We start from the raw sequence: 21,998 nt of genomic DNA, 5'->3' as shown, positions 1-21,998 counted from the left end.
AATTAACTCCCTATTTTCTAGATTTTAAATGTCACTTTTACTGGCAATGCCCCGTGCTTTTCCAACAATTAATTTTCGATAATCTCCATAGTTTATAACAAGGTACATGTACTTTTTGTAGTAACGTGAAATTATTTAACTCCTTCACAAAAGGTCAAATGCAGGATTATAGGTATGAATATTTAACTTATTAATATTCATTATGTCCTTGTATTTTTTTATACTTCTCTTTTTTGAATGAGGTTTTTGATGATTCAAATAATAAATTTGTCAATTTTATACATATCTGCAAGTGTTATAACTGTTTTTTATGATTTATCAGAATTATATCTGAACTTCTCCCAGTCGCAATTCATCGTTTTCTGATATTAACAAAACCAAAACGTTTTGATTCATGTGCGTCAATCCCGTTGAACAATGTATGTCCTTTCAAATTTTCTAATTGTTGATGTGTTACTGTTTTAACTCAACAACTGAATTGACTTATTTAGATTTCTCTTTACTTAGGCATGATTGCGACAGTAAAATTATATTTATTTCATTACAGTTTTATATTCATGTCCACCGGCCCTAATTTTAAATACACTGTCTTTGTTCCTTTCAATCTCCTAGTCATTGGGATGTTTCCCTTCGCCAGGACCATGACTATTAGGAATTAAAAAGGGTAAAGTTTCTGTTACGTAACCTCAAGATAATGTTTCTAAGAAGGTAAAATGCGCTATTTTGTGTTGTTCTCAAAGTAATCCCTTGTTTAACAACTTATTCAAATATGCAATGTCTTTTGTAGAACTTCTCCAGAAACCATAACACACATACTATGTGACTGTGATAAAACATCAAATCTGATAGAACAACTGAGAATAGCAATTATTACAAAAAATCTAGGACTTAGATTCAGTAAACAAGAATTTTATTTGGCAAGAAAGTTAACAAAAACATTCACATTTTAATTTAGAAACAACTTAATCTTACTTTTAATAAAACAATATATTTATAACTGTAAATGTCTTGAAGCAGATCTTTACCTAATTGTTTTAAAAAACCACATCAAATTTGAACTGAAAGGCTCATAAAATTTTAATAACCAATAGTAACATAAAAAATAAACGACAGGTCTTAACAGAAATACAACTTTGGCTCCAATTTTAAATTTTTAAAACATTAAAAACATACACAAAAACTAATAAAAACTTGTAAAATAAATATTTGACCTAGGTTTGACAGAGGTACCTTGTATGTATGTATGTGTGTCCTGCATCTCTCTGATACTTAATAATGTATATTACCTTAAAATATCAATGTTTGAGAACTTATCCTCTATAAATTATCAGTGAGTTTGTTAGTGTAAATGTGTTGTCCATTGATTGATGTATATTATGAGTATGCATGACTACTTTTGTATTAACTTAATTAACTCCAACATACATCATTCATATATGTTGTATTGTATTTGTATGTACAAAACTTTTGAAAATGAATAATAAATAAATAAATAAAAAAATATGCAATGTCCATTACAAATAGGTTAAAGGTGACGATAATCTGAAAATGAATGTGTCAATACGGATTAAGGCTATATATTACATTCGTGGACATGCCAATCTTCAGCTCTTCTAACGAATTTTAAACTTGAAAAATGCATTTTTTGTCCATTTCCACAAAAAATATGCACACCAGTGTGGCAAATCTGAAAGAAGTATACATTGGATGTTAAATAAACTGTTTTGTTCTTGTATGAACGTTTAGAAAAAAATATTTACAAATAGATTTTATATTAATAATACTATGTTTGTGGTTGTGGTGATTTGTACTGATATATTGATATTATTTTCAATAACAATTCAATGATCAAATCAGACTTTTCATTGCTTAACCTCTCCCTAACGATAGAACATATTACAATTTTCAGTTTAATGCAAAAATCGTTTCATAGTTCTCAAAATTATGAAAAATATCAATATTCAGCATAACAGCATAGACTCGAAAGTTCCCATTAATAATCTTCCCAAGCCAATTGGACAAAAGATATTCCTACACTGTACTGGACGAATGGGCGTCAGGTCCGACCGTAGGTCCATGTTCGGTATGGTCAACAGGTTACCGACACATTACCACCATATCCGAGACAAGCATTTTCACTTTTTCCATCATGTAACTGGTGAAAAAATAACCCTTACCTTGAACTAACTCATAGGTTATCATCACTCTTAGAAATATTATTATTATATGTAAATAACAGCCGATTAGAGAGACGTTTCACTTGATTGAAGCATATTGTAAGTAAGATATCACCATTTATTAGTGAAATTGTATCTTCTTCGTCGGTGAGGCTAGTTCCATTTGTATCCAGATGAATCCAACTCTCTTGATAGTTCTGCTAGGATCTTGTAAGTATCATTTGATAATTATATTTTGCTCCCAAAATAATGTAAACTGTAAAGGAATAATCAATATGGAATAAGCTTTGGATATTGGAAATCTTTTATTCCACTTAAATTATAATAAATATTGCAAAAACATGGTACTTCAAATTTCCAAACCTTGTTCCTTTTTTACGGAGACGTTCAGTAGTACAATCACAATAATTGTCTCTTTGTTGCAAATCTGTGACTACATAGCAATCCTTAATCCATAGTATAACAAGATAGATATGCAAAGTTTCATAATGATTTTACAGCCAATGTGGAAATTTTAGATGGATTTTTCACATAGCTGGTTTTTTACTGTGCCAAATGATAGCGAAGTAGCCAAAACTTTGCAACAAACATATCTTTCAGGTAAACTGTATTGAACTTGTAGGTACAGGGTGTCTCAAAAACACGTCCCGACATTGACAGGTAATAACTATTGCAATAATAAACTAAAAAGATATTTTCGGGTTGTTATATATCGTTATACAGAGCAGATCACAACTTTTCTAATGGTATGTCGATCAAATTCCTCCGTCTATCGAAACATTTTTTTATAAAGCGTCAAACTCTGGACATATTTTTGGGACACCCAGTATGTGACAATGGACAAATTAATAATTTAGTTATCTAATGAACATTACCTTAGGGAGTCACGTCCATGGATGTGATCTGTTGGGTCTGAATCTCTGTACATGGAAGTTTGCCTACAATGTTACGGACAACACATCAGAAGGAGTGTCAGCCATTCCCCCCAAAGCAGAAGCTCTCCAGATGTGCAGGTTTGTGCATTTTCTACAGTTCTCAGCCGTATAGTATGCTTCGAAAAAAGAGAGAAAATGTAACTTTTCTCAAGAATTATTTATTCATATCAAGCTGACTACTTTAGCTAAATGCATATATTGTAAGTAAAAGATTTAAATGGCTGATTATATTTCAAAAATGATATCTGTGATACCCCGGTTAAGAAAGTGGATGACAATATTTCTGGATATATAAATTTTTAAAATATGAAACTGTATCTTTTTTTTATCTTAGATATAAAAAGCTTGCGTTTTATTTTTCTTTGTCAGCTTTTAAAGTAATTATAATAACGTTTAGTTACAAAAGTCTTTATCTTATATTTGAATGTTATCACCAATAAATGATAGATGCTAAAAGATTATGATGAAACTCTGGTAAACATATGGTTATATTATACATAAGAAAACAAATGTAAGTATACTTAGTTTTGAATGGCACAAATTTGCGGTTAAATCTGTTTTATTGACATTAAAGGTTATTTACTTTGGGTATGATAGATAGGGGGATAACAAATAACGTTTTGGTGACTAGAACGGGAAAGAAAAGCATTCTGTCACATTCATAAGATAAATAATGAAGACAATTACCGCACTAGACAGTGAAACGTTAACGCTTGGACCTTTGACGCTGCAGGGAATATATCAGAACTTAGCCATTTAAACGTTTGTCCCGAGGCATAGATTGTTTGTATTTATCCTTGCTTGTCATCTGAGTGCGTGTGTCTTTTAAAACATAAAAAGAGAAATGGAAAATGATTTTATTTTAATTTCCTTTCCTTAATAATGTTGATTCCTTTGTAGTGGACGGCATCTGGGTCGTTCAGCCTATTTCAAGTTTATGTCATTAAAATTAAAACAAAAAAAATAAAGTCGTTGAGAACATAAAAAAAGTCTGTGTCATTAGGCTAGGGTCATAAGGTCATTAATTCAAGGCCGCTAATAGAATCAGGTCAGAATACTGTCAGTTGGAAATTCTGTAAGACCATTGACATTTTTTGGATCTTATCAAGATCAAGATCATTGGGATTAGATTAATGGCGTAAGATATTTTAGTAATATTTAAATAGATAAATATGATGGAGGATTATTGATACTTATTCCGAAGTTAATGCATTGGCCATTTTACAATTTGCGATGTTCTGTTCTAAATGGAACGTCTGATTTTAAACTATACACATGCAAATAGCATACCATTATGCCATTAAATGCAAAATGTCATTATTTTGCACGGAGTGACGATAACTGTACCAACTACGTTCTACTTAAGGTACAAACATCAACTGGAATCCTGTTTCGAGCCAAAGCTAGAAGGCTGTTCTACCAATATTGTGTACCTATCGACTATTGCTCCCACTGAAGGCACTCTGAAGTTCATGTGCGCCGGAGATCTTGAAGGTAAGCACAAAAAAGAGTAAAGACTGCGAAATCATAGCCTAGTTGAAAATCGATAATTTGAGACGCGAAAAATGAAAATAGATTCTATGTATAATCAAAGATAAAGCGTCTCTATAGAACATATCCCCTCTAAAACTTAATAAGATGGGTTATATCATGATATCAAAATGTGAAGGTTTTAAACACAATATTAAAATGTAAACTATGGTAAAAAAAATTCAGACATCAATTTGAAAACATGAAGGATGTGCCTAATTAAATCATGTCGGCTATGAAACGTTTTCAAACTATTCATTTGCTTAGCATCCATTTTGTGAATAAAAATCGATATCTATATCTGATATCTGTATTTGAAATTAGACAGAAAAAAAATTAATGCAAGTGCTTGCGTAATTTCATTTGAAGCGTATCTATGAGTGTGAGGATTAGAATGCGCAAAAAGCCAATAATCTATGAAACGTTCGATCACTGTCATAATTCCCAAAGGTTTTTACATATGATTTTCAATATGTGGAATCTTACTATTCTCAGTTCATTTTGAAAAGAGTTAACAGTTTGTGTTTATGTGTTTTTTCCATTCCATCGGCATGTTTTTTTTTAAAAAGTGTATGTTTTGAAAAGAACTAACATTTTGTGTATTTTTTACCATTCCATCAGCATGTTTTGAAAAGAGTTAACCTTTTGGTTTTTTTACCATTCCATCAGCATGTTTTGAAAAACAAGTTAACATTTTGTGTTTTTTTTTTGACAATTCTATCAGCCTACATTTCCCAGGACAGTTGCTGGTCACTGCCGGAAATCCGTAACCTGACGGCCGAATGCTACTTACAGTACATTTCCGACATTCAAGAAATATTGACATCCCCGGATATGTTATTAGGCCCAAAGCACACGTTGATAGACAACTTTTGCAGGTGATTTTACTTTATCATTAAGCAGTTTTTTTCTAGATAATATTGGTATCAAATATAATAACAATTAGCATTGTAGTTTTGAAGGATTCATTTTCTGCTGAACATATCACATTATACTCTTTGTTATGGTTCATGGATTCCATTAGCTTCTGTTTTAGTTTAGTGTATATATCATGTTCTAGAAATGATATACATGAAACACAAACAAATCCTTGTTATTCCAAACACCACAAAGATACAATTACAAAATTTACATATGGTTGAATCTCAAATATGCTATAAAGCTAGTACTTTGTCTTCATGCTAAATTGATCAGGTAGAGATTTTCATTCACATTAATTAGATATTGAACAATCAGTATAATGCCATATAAGGAATAAATCGCTGACATCTATGAATAAATATACAAAGCATTTTAAGAACGTTATTTCGTTTCCATTGAACTATTTTAATTCTAAATGAGTGCATGTTCTAATTCTATTAACTAGTACCATTGATCTTTGTTTCAAAACGGCTATACTAGTATTTGAATTGTAAAATAATATATCAATTAAGCAAATGGAATTTTCTTAATTAAGATCAAATGAAGTCACGATGAGAATGCCTAATTACCAAGACAATGCCTTGTTGTTTTACCTGCCGAATTTTACCTGTTCGTTTTACAGCGTTATGGGGCGGAGTCGACACTGTATGCATGATGCTATCAAACAAAAATGCTCAGAAGCGCCGGTGAACATCGTCTCGGAACTAATGGAGACAGTTTTTAGGAAGATGACATCATTATTTAGTTGTCAGTACAACAAAAACCTTGTCTCCAAAGGTAGAAAGCGCATGTATCAACTTTATTAAATGAATGAAGGTCAAAAATCTACTATATATACATCTATTTTTGTTTACGTTGAAAGTGAAAAATGTGTCTGTTACAAATGCACGCTGAACATTTGTTTTAAGTTTCTGTAACGTTCATGTGACATATTTATTTCACTGTATGAAGGCTTGATCTGAGAATGCGAACTAGTATATCCTGGATGGTATATCATTTGTCTTTTACGATTTTCTTTATAACCTTTTTTGTTCATAATGTCAAATATTGATAGCGTATGATTTTAATAAGCAAATGTCGCTTAAAACAAATGTTTTTTATGATGGTAACATAGAAATAAAATACAATAAAATATATGTACTGAAATATTATGCTTGAGAATTCCGAATTAAATTTCATGCTAGAGAAATTTAAATTAAGTCTGATGGTTGTGTATTGTTGGTAATACAGTTGTATTATTGATACATGCTTTTTTTTTTTTTTTTTTTTTTTTTTTTTTACAAATATCTATGGTAAATATATATCATGTTCTGAAACTATTACTATTTTGTCCATACTCAGTCTTGGTACATCATACACATTACACAGTCAACACAGCTGAAACTTTCTTGACCATCAGACACTTTCATAGTATTGATTGTAAATTGTATGGTTTAGGTAGTTTCACTCTTTTCAGTTTACTCCCTCCCAGTGTATCCCTTCCAAAGTATTGCTAAGAAGAACTGTCACCCCTTGCCACCAATCATTTACCAACTAAAGTTAGTCACAACTATATTACCTCCGTTTAATAGACCATATCCTCGATACATGTATTCCAGGGGTTACTATCATGGTCGTAATATCCACCCCTGGATAATGTCATAACGAATCTGAAGGTTCTGTGTGTAACAACATATGAGACCAGTAGTTTGGTCCTTTCATGAATATCAAAAGAAGCAAATTACGATACAACGTATGGCTTTAAAGTTAAGTGTCGTTCTCTGTGAATCTTTAAAATTAAAAAATCTGTAGGCATGTGATTGATCAGTTTTTCCTCCTGAAATTTCTTCAGTTTCCCGATGTCATATAATCCAAATGTGGACTGAACGACAGTGATAGTAATCGCTGGAATAGGAATATCGAGGATGTATAGACCATCCGCAGTAATAATACAACACTCGAAATAGGAATACAAGGTCCTATTTATGGTACAGATGGCCACATCGGAGTTTGTCGAAGATGGACGTCCTGAAATGATTTCTACTGCATTTTCAGCAGCACTATCAATCTCAATCAATCAAAACGGATTCCTGTTACTGTAAACACGGATATTATTCGCGTGTGGATATTTTCGCTAAGGCAGGATTCAAACCGTTCCTGGTGTGGTAATTTTCGCGCTTTGCATATACCTACATGTATAGTATTAGTACATTTGTATTTGTTATCAAGATTTCGACTTGTTGTTATTTTGGTGTATGCGTATATTTACGGAAATTACATTAAAAATAGGGAGCGAAAAATTCCACTTCGCGAATATTTCCGCTTTTATGGTATTTATCACGCAATATAATTTATTTAATATATGAAAAAGAAATCAAATAAATATTTGTATGTTGTAGCTTTTCTATATAGTCATAAGGTTTAAGGTTTTCGAGCCTATTAAAATAGTGTTTTTTGTATGCCTATACATCACTTCTAAGATGTACTTGAACATAACTTAATTGATGAAAAGTGTCTATGCATCAACCGCAACCGCCATTTACATGGCAAGGTCAAAAAGGATTTGTATGCTTTTGTAAAGTTGCAACTGGTCAAACAAGCGTTCCTTAATGAATTTCAAATGACAAATGAATTCCAATGTTTAGTGCAAGAAAATATTTACTTTAATGTTGAACTTCTTTCTGAGGTTTTCTTAAAGATGGCATTCTAATTATTTCTATGTAAGCTATATTAAATCTAACTGCGTCTTAAAGACAAAACAGAATCGATTGCGGCACGGCATGCAGAACTATTTTCTTTCGTTGTATGTATGAATATGTTGAAGCAGTGCGTAGGTTGGGGCAGTACACTTTATCATACATAGTCGATTCAGCAGCTGCAACAGAACAACAGACATGAGGGAAATAGTACATATACAGGCTGGCCAGTGTGGTAACCAGATAGGATCTAAGGTAGGGCTAAGTCATTATATAGTCATGATTACTAATAGTCGATATATTGCATACCGTTTATCCCAAAGAGTGCTAACTGCAAATAAACTTTTGAAATACTTCGATAAAATTTCATTTAATATTTCATATCAATGTTCATATAGATCCCGGAATAATATTTCAAATAAATAAATTCATAACAATGCTTTAAAGTATCTTGGTTTAGGAATATAATATTAATGGTGCAGAAAATAAAATTAATAGAAAAGATATTTATAGTATTACTAAAGTGGGGACGTTTCTGATGACTGCATGTTTTCAGTATTCAAACAGTGCAGTATTAGTCACGGAAAATAGCATTGGCTTCTATGACAAAATTTATAGAGGAGAACACGCCACTCCATGATATTGTCAATATTTTAGTTTAGTTTCCGGATAAAAAGTTGGCTAATTCTATCTTTAAACGTGAAAATCTTTCTCGGTCAAATAGTATCTGAAATGTATAGCATTATGGTTTCTTGCTTTGGACGTGCAAGGTGATGATGTTATATTTATATACAGAACTGGAACATACGCTTTCATTTATCTACGTGTAAACGTGGCGGAGCACGCGTAGCTGTCACGATGCCAGCCACCGTACCTAACATTAGACGTGCTGATGGAGAGATTTTCTACTGCGATGTAAAAATCTGGCGGTGTGACTCACTCAAGACCAAGTGACGCTGAATCAAACATATATATATATAGATAAAGATACACTGCCATCTACTTATTTGATGTATAAATATATCAGAAAATATTTACAGCATGGTGCTGTCATGCGTGTCATTACACCGCCAGATAGGGAGTATTACTTGTTACATGTGTAAAGCTACATATGTAACTAGCTGGGCAATATACTACACCACATAACTTGAACACAAACGTGAAAATGAATCAGTGATTTACATAGATACACACACACACACACACACACACACACACACACACACAGGAATTTTGTTTTATTATTGCGGTGCATGGTAACATCTTACAACAAAATGCTCATAGGTACCAATAATCATTGGAAACCTTCGTATATTTAAAAAATAACGTCAAATAAATGAGGATACACAAATCTATACAACATAAAATACCATTGGTTAATTTATTCGTGGTTTAGAGTAATTGTTTCATGTATAGAAATATCTATAGTAACAAATGAAATAATAATTTTAAAGAAAATTTATCAAGATCCACGTTAAAGAAAATTTATCAAGATCCACGACTTGCACCAACAGTTTCTACACGACGAGATTTTCAGGTTATATAGAATTAAAATGGCTGGAAGATTTATCAAATTCAACGAAATTGCATGTTTAACCGTAACAGATGAGATATTTGTATGAGTTATGATACAACTATAACTCTAATAGAAAATAGCAAGATATAATAGCAAATTCTCTTATTATTGTTTCCTCTTATGTAGGTATATTGATCAATCCTTAGACGTACTCAGAACCTCATAGTACGGTGGCTTTATGTAATTCCGTGGGCTTTTCGTGATAAAGATAGACACCATTATATATCAAAATGTTCAGTAGGCCACCCTTTCAAAACAAAAAAAGATGGTTTCAATTTCTTTGACCATGTAGAGGGGGTCAAGGTCAAGCGTCAAAGATCAAGCGGATATGTACGTATACATGTACAAGATGATGTAAGCCTAGATGATGTAAGCCTAGATGATGTAAGCACAGGAAGTGATAAAGTAAACAAAAAAATCTGTGATAAACACATTATTTACAATGATGAGTCAGTTACACTTTTATATTTAGCTTTTGTGGATTTTTCCTTTTCCAAAACATAATTTTCACTTATATTTATCATACGAACATTCAAACTGGTAAATTTTCTAGCGACAGGCAGTCTCCCCATTACACCATTTAATGTCTGCAGAGATTTTCAGCATGCTGTATGTCAGGCGACACATTGTAACAGTATGAAGTGTGAGCGATAAATCAGCTCATATTTCTCTAGTACTTGTGATATAAAATTACGTTAGCGTATGCGGTACACCCAAATACTGTCTGCATAACAGCGAATAAATGACTGGTATTGTAATTAATATTCATTAGCGGTTATCGATATTCTAATTGTAGCATTTATGTCTTTTTATGGTTAGATTATAACAGCTCAGCAAATGAGCTCGTAATGATTGCATGTTCATTGACTGTTGAACAAAGAGATATATTACTTTCGATATTTAGTAGGTTAATTACAATGTTTGCCCTTTACGTCAATATTCCAATATTATATGTTAACACAAGAATTTAACATACGAGAACAACGAACTTAATATACTAGTGAACAAGATTATAATTACAAACATATTTATCAAAACTGCTACACATAAAATGAGTATGAAAAAGAACTCAACGCTGTTGATATTTTATTATGTAACGGTAAAATAAATGCAAGTAAAAACTGATTATACACATGTGTATTAAATACTAATACGTGCTGGTAGTGTATGTCTCAATGACAAAAAACTTATTAGGTTGCATTTCATATTTTGGACAGTGTTTGTATAAGTATGAATCTTATTTACATACTTTTGGGATCTTAATGATCTTACAGCATAAACATTATGCAGCTACCATCCATGACGCATAGAGACGTCGATACAACATGGCGTCAACGAGTCATATACGTCAACATTCGTATATGCACTGCCTTTATCATCATGCGTGTTAAATCTAATAAATAACATAGGGCCTGAGTGTTTTTGTCTAGAGACAATGCAACTGTAATATTTGAAGAAGCTTTATATTATGCATTGAGCACAATGAACATAAATAATATGACTGCATAAGAAGTTCCCATATAATCTTAATAATTGTAATGAAAAAAAAACTATAATGCAAATTTCTGGATTCTTTTACAATGTAATAATTATGTGTATACATTGTTAATACTTTATTTATTTTTAACACTATATTTAAATATGTATGACAACGGTCACAGTTACTATAATTTCTTTGATGCTATTGTACATGTCGCAACGCACTCAGTTTCCTTGGCAACGTTCCAGAGTCGATAGCTATGCGGCCAGTATTGCCTGCTATGAACGGTATGAAGACTTTTAACAAGTCTAAACTGCACGTGCTTTGCATTTAATGTCGGTTAAATTACTGTTACAAGCATCCACGTTGTCTTTCATGAATATCAACATGGGAAATGTCTACAATGTGTTTACCTTAATACAAGACTGCGATTAAAATAGCAATATCACCGCAACAAAACAGATAGGTTGTGCTCAAGCTTGTAGATTGTACTGACCTATATTTCGTTTGGAAACATACTTGTTTTAAAAGCTTTCCTTTAACGAAAAACTGCGAGTACTTAAATGTTCCATAAAAAATTAAGTTTGGAGCTTATGTAAAACAAAGTAGAAGCTCTTCAAAAATAGGGGGAAATGGATAACCAGATAGGAACTGCAGCTGTGCTTTTCATTGTAATATTGGTGTAATGCTGTTTTGGAATATTTATGTTTTAGAAAATGAAGTGTAAAATTCTGTTCAACGAACCTGTTAAATTATATAATAACCCTTTCGGAGTGACTGAAATTATGTATTATTTTGCGTTTATTTGACTTCCTTTTTTATTCCATTTATAAAGGGTCTATTAATAATACCATAGATCGCAGACTATTAATCTTAAGATCAGTAAAAATTTAGCATTGTTGTCTAACATTTTCCCGACACTTCTTCTAAAATTATATTTTTATGTCATAATATATCATTCGAGAAGAGAGACAGTGCAATAAAGTTGATGAATAGTAGGGGTTATAACCGCCATTAATTAGTTACTTAATGATTCAAACGTGTAAGAAATACAAAATAACTTCATTTATGTTATAATAGAATTATATACTAGAAAAGGTTTTAAGGGTTTTTAAAATTTGTTGATTATGACATTGCAGTTTTGGGAGGTGATTTCTGACGAACATGGGATAGATCCATCCGGTATGTACCATGGGGACAAAGATGTCCAGTTGGAACGGATCAATGTGTACTACAGTGAAGCCTGTGGTGAGTCTACATATGTCCATAACACAGGACCCAAAACACACGTGTGTAGTCGGCATCGAGGAGAGATAATAGGCTAATCTAATACTAATTATAGTTGTCATTTTGGAAAGGTTAAATGTCAGTAAATGAATGAAAATTATTCGAGAAGTCGAGAGATTATATTAAGATATTTTGTTGTTCTCTTCATTTACAGTACACACTGTCGGCTATCATTTTTGTATGCGTAAAGTCACCCTTAATGTCCAGAAAGGACAGAATTTTCCAGAATCATAGTTGAAGCATAGATTGTGCTGGTTTGAAAATAAAAAAAAATCCCTCATAGAGTAGAGCGTATATCTATTAAGTTAAATGTTAAACAGAAGACATGAACTTTAAGAAATTTAAGTGAGCTATAAATATGAGGTCATATTTCATCAATAAAGTTCATATTCCGTTATCAACTACCGTTTAATACACTGAATTATATGTAATGGCGTTTACTTAATGCTTTCATATGGCGGTCCCAGTCGAAACAAACAAAAGTGATGAGCATTGATTATTCACACCATGGTTGCGCAATCGCCGAACATGATAAAGTCAAGCTGTGTATCGTGTTGTATCATGTTCATGAATAGAACGAAAAACATTTATTAAACTTTTTGTTTATTACCTAGCGTTTTAACCCTTTTGTCACGATTTTCTCTAATGTATTGTGTAAATTATATACTTTAAGGTGGGAAATATGTCCCAAGGGCTGTTCTGTTGGACTTGGAACCCGGTACCATGGATTCTATCCGCTCAGGGACATTTGGACAATTATTCCGCCCTGACAACTTCGTATTTGGCCAATCAGGAGCCGGTAACAATTGGGCCAAAGGTCACTATACAGAGGGCGCCGAATTGGTGGACTCTGTGTTGGACGTGATTCGGCGAGAGTGTGAAACATGTGACTGTCTGCAAGGCTTTCAATTGGCTCATTCTTTGGGCGGGGGCACGGGGTCAGGAATGGGTACTCTGCTGATCAGCAAAATCCGTGAAGAATATCCTGACAGAATAATGAACACTTTTTCTGTCATGCCTTCTCCAAAGGTATTATACTGAGTAGAATGCACACATTATCAACATATCTTGAAATCATGTTTTATCAAACAACTGTTTCGTATTCTTCGCCTTGATAGAGATACACAAGTCTTTGGTAAAACTGGAAAAAAGTCTTATAAAACACCAATTATTTTTTTACGATTGATAACAGACTCGTATGGACAAATACATTGTGTAGTTATATCGTGCATGTAGTTTTAAGTAGATAATCATTAATCTATAATAGTCCTAGGTAGTATGCTTTATTTTTGGGCATAAGAATCCCTTTCCAATTAAAAGCGGAATGAACAGAGCATAGTAATTTAATGAAATCACGCCAAATTATTTGATCCGATGAGACAACTACAGTGTATTGTCATAATAAAACTAAATATTTACAGTCAGTGGTGAATTGATAGTATAAACCCCGTTGATTTCTACCAAAGGCTACTCAACTTTATTTCTCGATAGATTGAGTATGTCACGCGCAATTTGGAGCCGCGCGGATGAATTTATGATGGTCTAAATCAGAAACTTTTGGTGTTTTCAGTACCGAACGTACGTTCGATGAATATATACGACTAGGTATCAAAATAGGGTTCAACACATATACAGGTACGCGTGTAAATACAAATGTAGAAAAGTTACATTGTTTATGTCACTACCGTGCCTCTTTGAGCAATGCTTCCGTGCGTAAGCTAAATAAACAATGTTGTACAATGTACAGTTTTTCACATTCCGATGACGTCGCAATGTTTACATGTTGTGTGTCGGTGAGTGTGTGTCGGTGAATCTGTGCTGTTCGCTACAACATGTAGATCTACATCCTATTTGTATTTTTAACATCTTTGGTTGTACGCAAATGGAGAAGATATGTCAGGACAACATCAGTCTTTGAGTTGGATAAGTTTATCCAAAACGACCTAGCACGAAAATGCATTTTTGTTCGCCTCGGGGGACAGACAAGTCCTGTACGTTATCTACTCGACTACAGTGAATCGGCGATATTAGGCCCTCCTTACTTATACCTACACAATGTACGTTTGGGTGTTTCGAAATATCAATGAAACGGAATCCTACAATTGTAGCTTTACAATACTTGTAATAGATATCTCTAATATCTATTGAAGTGTTTGAAACAACAATATAAATATAACCTAACGTTAACATTTTGAGAGCAGTACTTAGTGGGCCTACCTGTGTTTGTACATGTTCCTCGAAACGGCGTTCGATACATTTGAAAATCTCCAAAATCCGGAAATAATGACATGAAACTATGTAAACATCCATGTATTCAAGTAATTTCAAACGTGAACTGATTAAGTAGAACTCAAGTGATCACAAAATTGAAGAAACTCTCTGTTTGTCACACCTCCTTGACACAGGCGGTTTGAAACGGACGCCGCGTCACAACTACGTTAAATATCCTGCCACGTTATGAATTGTGTAAGCGTGTGTAATAATACTAAGCAAAAGATTAAAACCAAACTGCTTTGCAGCATGGTGTTTTTGACAACAGATAAATAGAACGATTTATAGTTTCATACAGGGAAAACACCAGATATAGGCTTCATCAGACGGAACTCATTTTATTTGTATGTTCATTGATAAATTGGCGGGAATTTCCGCCACTTCGAGTGGCTGTTCCAAATGCCCGTCGGAACCAAACGATATAATCCAATTTTAGTCTTATAAATGCCATAAACACTATTAAGTGTAAATTTTGAGCTATGATAATAATAGTTAAGACTGTAAATATAAGGATCAAAGTCTCTTTCTGGAGGTTCTATCGAAGGATAAAGTTGAGTAGGGTATCGATATTTGTTTCATGGACCGCTTCGCGGTCCATTCCAAATATCGATACCCTACTCAACTTTATCCTTCGATAGAACCACCAGAAAGAGACTTTAATCCTTAAAGAAAGGCGTGACTTTCATCTAATATTGTAAAGCTTGGAGATCAAATGACAGTAATATTACGATAAGATTCATATGTGAATATATTCTTATCCTTATTATCCACATAAATGTTACTGAGAAAGTATCTATTTTGCTAGTGACTGCAGGAGGTTGTATTACATGGGTAACCAGATAATACAGTCTTAGACGACGCTAGCGATAAATAGAATAGCGCCCGTTCTGCCACCCAGTATACCTCCAATCTAACAATCTTTTAATTTTTATATTTACATTTTATTTTCTAGTTCAAAGTAAATCATAATTTAAATGCAAATGAACATTTGAATTTCCCGCTTCAGCCATTTAACCTCTACAGCCAAGTTCAATGAGATAAAAAAATAGTCCCTATAAAAAATTGAAAAGATAACAAAATTTCAATGTTTAACAATAGCTACTCAGTTTATTTCAATAATCCAGACATTTTAAAGATTTTTTTTTCATAACCAAACTGGTTCATTCAACTACAATTTCAATTTTCCTTTGCGGACTTAACATGGTATCACTAAACAAGACTCACATCCATTTATGTAGATATTACTACACCAAGTCTAGACTGCATTTATTGGCTCACTAGAGTAATGGGAGTCGCTATGGAAAAATGTAAATATAAGATTATAAGACTCTTTCATATGTGGATATGAAGTATAGGGATATTTTACCCGAGAGACACAAAATGTAGTAAAACCCTAGGCTTGCCGTAAAAGAGTATTTTTCTTTCACATCTCGACGTTTCATTGCAAATTTACAACTTTAGTATCCCGCCATTTTGAAATAAATTCAATTAAAATCACGACTGCAAGACAATTTTCTGTAGATGTAAATTCCGTAAATAATGTGATATTTTCAACACAAATCGGTATTCATGCAATAGAGCCTCAGGCGACAGGAGTGTATTGCCCTAGACCAGCCAGTATAACACCCGTAGGTATGAAAGAAAAACTAGTACTTCATTTAAGTAGATATCAGAGAACACATTTAATACAAAACAAAATTAAACTGTCCATCGTATGACAACTTGATAACCCCTCCCTCTAAAGAATCATGCACCAATGCCTGTGAATATATATGTATATTATCTTCTCTCTAGCATAATATATATTTACATATAGGCAAAGCGTGATCAGTCATGTTTCGCTATGCTTTAATACATATTCAGTCTCAATCGTGTTTCATGTTTTTGTCTTATGAGGTTCTGCTATATCGTGACCTGGCTGTCACCTTTTTAATTAATTTGAACAGGGTTAGGGTTCAGAGCATTTATTTGTGTTCGCGTTCTTTTGATATAAAAATATTAAACCTGCCATCGTGTGAATCACAGGGCCTTTGCACCCTTCATATACATTTGAAAACTGTTTAGACATATATGTTTAGACATCAAGTACCGAAGTTATAGATCTATAAATGTGAATTGCATTGACACCTTATGTGGCTTATAGCGACCAACTGAAGGTTAATGACATTATGTCTTTTTTATTAATTATAATAAGAATTTTTGTATTGTTAAGTAACTAAACCAACATAAGCGATTCTTACATAAATAATGCATAGGTCATTTCCAATAAATGCAAATACGAAATGTTATCATCAGGAAATGTTAGCATGATATTGACGCCATTTTGATATACCATATCAGTAAATAATGGAATATTTTATCATTAGGAAATATAAGTATGATATTGACACCATTTTGATGTACCATTTCAGAGATAAAATAATATCGTTATTTTTGCAGGTATCCGACACAGTTGTGGAGCCATACAATGCCACATTATCTGTTCACCAACTGGTTGAGAACACAGACGAAACCTTTTGTATCGACAACGAAGCGCTGTATGATATATGTTTTAGGACCCTGAAGCTTACCACACCCACATACGGAGATTTAAACCATTTGGTATCCGCCACTATGTCGGGCATAACGACCTGTCTCAGGTTTCCTGGACAATTAAATGCCGACTTACGGAAACTTGCCGTAAACATGGTACCTTTCCCCCGTCTTCACTTCTTCATGCCTGGCTTCGCTCCCCTTACTTCAAGAGGCAGTCAGCAGTACAGGGCATTGACCGTCCCCGAGCTCACACAACAAATGTTTGACGCAAAAAACATGATGGTGGCTTGTGATCCACGACATGGTCGCTACCTTACCGTAGCGGCCATGTTTAGAGGGCGTATGTCCATGAAAGAGGTGGACGAACAGATGCTCAATGTTCAGACCAAAAATAGCAGCTACTTCGTGGAGTGGATCCCGAACAATGTAAAGACCGCTGTGTGTGACGTACCTCCCCTTGGGCTAAAAATGTCTGGAACCTTCATCGGCAACTCTACCGCCATACAGGAGATTTTCAAGAGGATTTCCGAACAGTTCACCGCCATGTTCCGTCGTAAGGCGTTCTTGCATTGGTATACTGGTGAGGGCATGGACGAAATGGAGTTTACAGAGGCCGAATCCAACATGAATGATCTGGTATCCGAATACCAGCAATATCAAGACGCGACTGTTGACGATGAAGAAGAATATGACGATGAGGAAGAAATGGACGATGAATAAATTCAGTTGATGATCTTCTTTTTGACTTTGATAGAAAATTTTATATTTGAAACTGAAATTCCTTATCATTATAAAATATTTGAATGGAAATCACAGCTGTTAATGACTGCAGTTCCTTCATGACTTTGTTATATTTCTCTCATGTGTTTTTCTTAAGTTCAAGAATGAACTATTTTTATGTCACTATTTATGATATTTAAATTATTCATTGATCATCAATTTTTCGAAAAAAAGTTAAACATTCGACAATATATCAATTGTTTACTATTATTTTTCGTGGATATTATCTATTTGTTGTTTGTAATATATGCTAAACACATGATCAACTTTCTAAAATGTAATATCGCTTCAAAATAAAAGCACTTGATAATATATTCATTATTTATTATGCTAAACGTATGTTTAACTTTTGCTATTGCGATTATGATTTCCAGATTCGATATCTGGCAATATTTTAATGTTTTAACAGTAACTTTTATTTTATTTTTATCTCCGTATTAAATGAAAACCGTATGCGTAGTCATTCTTTTTTAGACTTAGCTTTAAAGCCTTTACAAGCGACAGTCTTTTATATGAATATGCGAATACAATGAATACAATATACTTTATCGTTCGTGTTATAGTGTTATAGTGTTTAGACATACCTTTTAATGTACATTTTGTATATTATTACATCGTTCAAAAGATGAATTTAATTTTAGTGATATGGATAACACATAGGAAATGTGCGTATGTAGAATACAGGTCGTGTAGGTTCATACAAAAATGATCGAATGTATAATGTAACCATTTCTTGTGAAATCCAGATTTCATATTTATCCTGGTAAAAAGATGTGTTTGCATTTTTTATTGCATTTGATTGTTACAGAAGCGTATAAGACTCACATAAGAAAATAAATAAATTTAATCAAATTTCTGGGAGAAAGATGTATTTTATATGGCGGCCGCCATTTGATTATTTGGCGGCCGACAGATAAATTAAGTGGCGACCGCCATTTAATTATTTTGCGGCCGCCAAATGAAACATTTTCGTTCTACAGAAAAAATATTTTCCTATGTGAGCCTAAAACGCTTCTTTACGTCATAAACACACATAAAATCATATTGGATTTCTGAGGATATATACTGTAATTTACAATGTTGAGGTCAATATAGACATAAATGTATCTGAAGGTTTTGAGTGAACAAGCATGGATACCGACCATTTTCATTTCGAAATATATTGATGATTTGGCCTTCGTTGTAAGCATTTTGTCTTAAACCTTACCATAAACTACAAGAATAAAACGTGATTAAATGCCATATACCAACACCGCTGATAATACCGGTTATTCGTGTAATATATTGGAAACGTATTGATATTTGTTAACGCTCCCATCAACGTCAGAATAACCTTGAGTTAAAACCTTCTGAAATGAACGTCGAATTGGTCGAATTGTTAAAATGTATCAGTGAAAGACTTAGCAAGCGAAATTCTCGCCTTTCGACTATAAAGTTTTTTTACAAAGTGAAATATAATTAGATTACATGAAGACCGGGAATGTATCAGCATGGACACTTTTTCTTGTTAAAGGGAAGCTGATTTGAATAAATGAACAATTAACTGTTATATCTGAATGCCCAGTCGATTGATCATTGAAATGCATAATATGATGATTACTCTTGACGACGCCTTATGAATTGTTTAGAATGCAATTCCAATTAAAATTCCATAAAATATTTCAAAGAATATATACTGTATTAAATATGTCTAGCAGCATATCAAATAAATATTCACAAAAATCCTTTAAATTGAGACAATTTCGTAATTTCAACTGACTCAAAGTCACCTTTGCTGTTCAGTTCTGACAAATAGCATCTATATGTTTCAATAAGTTGAAGCCTCATGCAGGTGGTACGTTTATTCAACACGAAAGTAACATTGATGAATGGCTCCTAATTTGCATATCTATATGTATTGTGTCTTCATGCATAAATATATATATATACATTTACATAAGCTATGCTTATAACATTTTAAAAGCATTGTTTTTATAATTACAAATGTATATCATTATATATCAGATATAAGCCTAATGTTTCGTTTCCCTAAAATAGAATACAATGTATTGTATTTCTTAATATAACAATCGTTACCTGCCACTTTGTGTGTAAATATTATTTGTATTTGTGAGTCATACTGTCGTTAAAAAACAGTTATATAATTTATTTGAACAATAGAATATATCACCTTATCACCTTTTGATAAACCCCAGAATTAAAAACAAGAACAAATACCACCATACGTCGCAACTTCAATTCAAACTAAATGTGCAGTTACTGTTTACATATTTTAAATACTATTAGAAAATAAAATACGTTTTCCCTTCAAGCACAGCACGAACATTTTTTATGACATTTAAGATTTTCGTAAACATGTAATGATTTTTGTCGTATATGGTTCACAAGATGTTAATGGCATTCCATGAATATAAAATACACGTAAATAAATCAAACAGAAAATTTTGCATGGCAAACTGACAAATTTCCATTTCTGATCTATTAGAGGTACTTCCCTTCGATTTACTCCGTCATTACTCCCGGAGTAAAACGAAGGGAAATAACTCTGATAAATCAGAATGAGATCGCTTTAATCTTTACCGACTTTCTTGCGTGTGCGATTTATTTTCGCGAATTTCGCGATCAAGGTAAATTCGCGAAAGCTTATTTAATTGACATTCAACGTTTGCATAAAGAGAATAGTTTATATAGAAAGATTTAGTGGCTGGTTGTAAAACTTCATTGAGGTGTACGTTTTATTTTTCATTAATCCACTGATTCCATTAATATCAGTATACATAATAGAATACTCACAATTCAGTATTGTTTTAAAAATACAAAACTAACTTTACATAGCACTGGACATGATAAGTTAATGAACTACTTATATAATTGTAACGTTTTAAGCTATACTAATACCACTGGGGGGGGGGTCCAAAATTTTGTAACTATTTTTCCAAAAATTTTGTAACTATTTTTACAAGAACAGTAAGACTTGTTTTATGTGTTACTCCAGTTTTTCATTTGCGTACGTGATTTATGTCAGGTAAGAGCGGTTATACAAAGTTATATGCCCTCAGGGTTGGTAAAGTATTGTTAGGTGACGAGGCTAGTAGTAAATGTACGTTATAAATTAGTTGAATTAATATCATATGTTGGCTGTGGTCAGTTTAAGGCTGTATTTCTTTCTATCTGATTCATCTTAATCGCCAAAGGGAAAACCTTTATATTAGGGAAGCTTAGAATGTTTGACGTCATAAAATAAACCCAGTGTCGACACTTGTGTGGGAAATTAATACAAAAAAAAACGTAAAAAAGTCTATCTTGTTCTAATAGGCATATTTGATGAATTCAGAATATTTTTTTTTTCAAATTTGATATTAACATATATATAAATGTTTAATATTTATATGTGTCAGAATAACAAGCATACTTTTAAAGAAGTACTGAAAACTATGTCAGATTCGGTTGATATATGCCGTTTTTGTAGTTGATTTATGTATAACGAGTATGCCTTCGAGCCCCACGCAGTCAGGCAGACAAATGCTACGCATGGGGTATTGTGTATTGCTAAATAGTCGCCCTGATTTGTTTCACTAGCGTGAATAAATATCCCATGATGACATCTTACCTGGGCTTGATAAAAAATAATTACAGTTCTTACCGGTACAACTTTAATTACGGTACCTGCTCGGACATATGTCACGTGACAGGTCTTGGATGACGTCATAGTAATCAAATATATATGTTTGTCTGCCTCTCACTTGAAGTTCCCTTTCTTGTGACAGATTTAAATTAAATTTCGTTTGATTGGCATAATTAAAAAACCCAAGAATGGCTTTAAACAATGAA

General features: G+C 32.9%; 2 protein-coding genes across 2 annotated transcripts; both read left to right on the top strand.

The window, feature by feature from the left end:
- The first annotated feature begins 2,197 nt into the window (after window positions 1-2,197).
- Window positions 2,198-7,269, top strand: LOC138326242 (uncharacterized). Its single transcript, XM_069272366.1, has 5 exons — window positions 2,198-2,387; window positions 3,058-3,190; window positions 4,479-4,606; window positions 5,367-5,520; window positions 6,186-7,269. The coding sequence occupies exons 1-5, from the start codon at window positions 2,351-2,353 to the stop codon at window positions 6,367-6,369; spliced, it is 636 nt and encodes a 211-aa protein (XP_069128467.1). The 5' UTR covers window positions 2,198-2,350; the 3' UTR covers window positions 6,370-7,269.
- A 1,067-nt stretch (window positions 7,270-8,336) lies between these two features.
- Window positions 8,337-19,716, top strand: LOC138324844 (tubulin beta chain-like). The gene is made up of 4 exons (XM_069270025.1): window positions 8,337-8,493; window positions 12,434-12,542; window positions 13,255-13,610; window positions 17,292-19,716. The coding sequence occupies exons 1-4, from the start codon at window positions 8,437-8,439 to the stop codon at window positions 18,105-18,107; spliced, it is 1,338 nt and encodes a 445-aa protein (XP_069126126.1). The 5' UTR covers window positions 8,337-8,436; the 3' UTR covers window positions 18,108-19,716.
- The last annotated feature ends 2,282 nt before the right edge of the window (window positions 19,717-21,998 follow it).

Source organism: Argopecten irradians, chromosome 6 (assembly GCF_041381155.1).
Source record: "Argopecten irradians isolate NY chromosome 6, Ai_NY, whole genome shotgun sequence".
Lineage (NCBI taxonomy): Eukaryota > Metazoa > Mollusca > Bivalvia > Pectinida > Pectinidae > Argopecten > Argopecten irradians.
Note: the sequence above shows the minus strand (reverse complement) of the source record. Positions and strands in the feature narration are given on the sequence as shown.